The sequence below is a fragment of the Halyomorpha halys genome, unplaced genomic scaffold (genome assembly GCF_000696795.3).
Source record: "Halyomorpha halys isolate HHAL.00 unplaced genomic scaffold, Hhal_1.1 Scaffold11234.1, whole genome shotgun sequence".
Taxonomy (NCBI): Eukaryota; Metazoa; Arthropoda; class Insecta; order Hemiptera; family Pentatomidae; genus Halyomorpha; species Halyomorpha halys.
The window spans coordinates 1-3,407 of record NW_027115612.1 but is presented as its reverse complement, the minus strand read 5'-3'; the positions used below and the strand labels follow the sequence as shown (position 1 = coordinate 3,407).

The following is a 3,407-nucleotide window of genomic DNA, read 5'->3' as shown; positions in this document are numbered from 1 at the left end:
TTCTGATTATACCATGTAAGTGTAATTTATATATGTCCGATTACGGATTGATAAGTATGCTGTGTGAGATAGCAACCTGATGTATTTAGGCAGCATAGATAAATAAAGTAAAGTATCTCTCTCTCTCTGGTGTTTATTAGCATTTATTCTGATCATGATCTGTTGATTTATTTTCAGTTATGACCAGCACTACAGAATTCTCAGAAAATGTTACTGATGAAATCACATGTGAAAATTCGACTTATGGATGTTGCCAAGATCAGATGACTCCAGCTTTAGGTGCTGACTTTTTGGGTTGCCTTTGCAGCATATCACAATTTGGTTGCTGTCCCGATGGTAAGGAATTTTTCAAATAGATTATTTCTTCCAATATCATTATTAAGTTAGATTATTGGAGTTCTATCAGTGGGTAGATTCTCCACATGTTTGTATCATCTCACTATGTCACCTACAGCAAATTTACTTGTTTTATATATTTGTATGCAGTTGTAAATAACAATAAATAAATTATTAAAAAAAAAAAGTTAGAAGATATGCAGCTGATAAGTAAGAATTGTTTTAAAATTGTATAGTTGAACTCAAAACTTTATTACAATTTTGTTCATTAACTAAAAGAATGTAATATGCTTGTAATACTTGAGGAATAGATTAAGTAACTTTTCTGAATTAAAAAAAAAAAAAGTTTCATCTGAGTCGAGGGTGGCACCAACTAGCTTAGTTTGTTGTCGATTCAGATATTTGTACCCTCCAATTCCACATCACCACCCTTAAAGAATGGTGTCAAAACTGGAGGATTAAAATAAATTCTAATAAATCCCAAAAAATCACATTTACCATTCATCCTAAACCCCTGACTTCCTGCTCCACAGTATCCTTTAATAATAACCCACTTATTCCAATTGAACAGATCCTTCCAGTCTTCCAACTAATTACAAAAGACTCATTTATATGACCATAATAAGACCTATCTGGACTTACGGAGTTAAGCTTTGGTGCTCCACTAAACTATCGAATTCCTCACGTGTCCAATCCTTACAATCCAAAATCATTCATAAAATCCTTAATGCTCCTTACTTTGACACAAATCAAATTATCCAAACCCACTTGTTTCTTACCTGTCTTCTTCGGCATCACCTGATAATTCTCCTAAGTGTCTGAAAAGAAAGTGGCCTCGAGATCTTCTGTAGAAATATTATGTATAGGAGTTCTATCAATATAACTGAACAAATTTACTTGTATATACTTTTAATACAGTTGTAAATATCAATAAATAAACTAAAATAAAAAAAATGGAACAAAACCCAAGGTAGCAAAATTTTCTGATATACCACTTTGGCTTAGAATAAACAGTGCATAAGAGATAGACTAAATAATTAACTGTGAAAACTTGTTTTTGTTTATAACTAATTATATTGTCACCATTTTCTTCTATTTTGATTAGTTTTTCTGAATAGAAAATGGTTCTGTTTTGATTTGGGATACTCCCTATCTAGAGAATATTTCCTACTCTATTTTTTAATTCTTGTTTTAGGTAATTCCACTGCTACTGGACTAAATAATGAAGGTTGCCCAACGCCTCCCCCAGCATGTGCTGCTGGACCATATGGATGTTGTGATGATAACATCACCATGGCTCATGGACCCAATAAAGAAGGCTGCTGTCTTCTATTGCCCTATGGATGCTGCCCTGACAATATTGTTCCCGCCAGGGGTCCAAACTTCCAAGGTTTTCTATTATTCAAAATATCTGATAATTAATAATTAAAAGAAACATTCAATATTTGGTTAAATATTTTACTCATGATAAAACATTACTTTACAGGATGTGGTTGCGAATATTCTCCATACGGTTGTTGCCCTGACAATAAGACTGCTGCTCGTGGACCCTCTAACGAAGGCTGTGGCTGCCAGTACACACCTCATGGCTGTTGCCCTAACAATTACACTCCAGCTGCCGGACCCGATTACCAGGGCTGCCCTTGCCACACGTACCAGTTTGGTTGTTGCCCTGATGGTGTCACTAATGCTAGGGGTCCTCGACACCAAGGTACCAATAATATCCAATATTTAGATTCAAATATGAATATCTAATGACTGTTTTGAAATTTTAGGAAATAAAAACATTTTTGTCCAAAGTAATTTTTAATTTATAAATAGTTTCTGTACTTAAATATTCATAATTGAGTGATGTATAGGGGTAATTATCGATATTCATTCATTATTTATAATTTTCAAAGTAGATGTCAGAAATCAACTAACAGACACCAGTGGTAGTGACTGTGACTTGATGCCTTTTAATAAATTATGATATTGTTCTATATTCTTATAATTCTCTTTTGTCTAGATCTTCTTATAATATATGAATGTAAAAGGTCAAATAGTTCTGATTTTTAACTTGTTAGAATTTCCTTTGACCAGAATTATAGAATTTCTTCTTAGATGACCAGAAGTTTATTTTGTTCAAGAAAAACCCTGAAATTTTTCACTCCATTCTCAATACCTCGAAAACTATCAATTGCATGAAAAACTTTATACATACCTTTCTTAAACCTGAGTAATGTTGTTAAATATTGAATTCTTATATTAGGAGTATAACCCTAGATACAGTTTTTCCAAAAACAATTTTTTTTTTTAAATCAAGAACTCACCATTTTATTCGTTTTTATCTGTTCTGAAGTTTAAAAATGAACTTTTAGCTTAAAGTTATACAAGTGAAGTAAATATTGTTGTTTCTATCTTTAAGTTAATATAAATGTACTAAAGGTTGCGGCTGCGAGCATACGGAATTCGGTTGCTGCTCTGATGGACGAACCCCAGCTCCAGATGCTTCTCAAAATTGCACCTGTGCAGCCTCTAAGTATGGATGCTGCCTGGATGGAATTAGAGCTGCTGAAGATGATGACTTTGGAGGATGTGATGTTAAACCGGTTCATAAAGGAGGTATTTATCATCAAGAAATTCTGATTTATTTGAATTTTTATAATACTGTAAATTTACCTATTCTTTTTTTAATCAGAATTCTGTTCGCTGCCAAAGGCGTTGGGAGAATGCCGGAATCTCACTATTAAATGGTACTTTGATATGGAATACGGTGGATGCTCTAGATTTTGGTATGGTAATTGTGGTGGCAATGGTAATAGATTTTCCACTAATGAAGAATGTAAAGCAACATGTGTTGAAGCAAAAGGAAGAGGTAATTGATCATTGTATCTATTAAGAAGTCTAAGAAATATGCCTTAGAGCTTAATTTTGATAAGAAATTTTATGTTAAAATTCTCCATTTGTTGTAATTAATGTATTAGGCACTATAACTAATTCATTCACTGAATCATTGAAAGTTTGGTGTTAGCCTAGCAGATTGAGTGCTGGCTTCCTATACTGAATGAACTCATTGAGTGCTGGCTTCC

At 33.2% G+C, this 3,407-nt stretch overlaps 1 protein-coding gene across 1 annotated transcript; it reads left to right on the top strand.

Moving 5' to 3' along the window:
* Positions 1-177: 177 nt before the first annotated feature.
* Positions 178-3,193, top strand: LOC136797084 (papilin-like; the record flags this gene model as incomplete). Its single annotated transcript, XM_067052611.1, has 5 exons — positions 178-336; positions 1,532-1,726; positions 1,823-2,047; positions 2,764-2,940; positions 3,017-3,193. Coding segments are annotated over 5 exons (933 nt in total), but the record flags the coding sequence as incomplete, so codon positions are not given.
* Positions 3,194-3,407: the final 214 nt, after the last annotated feature.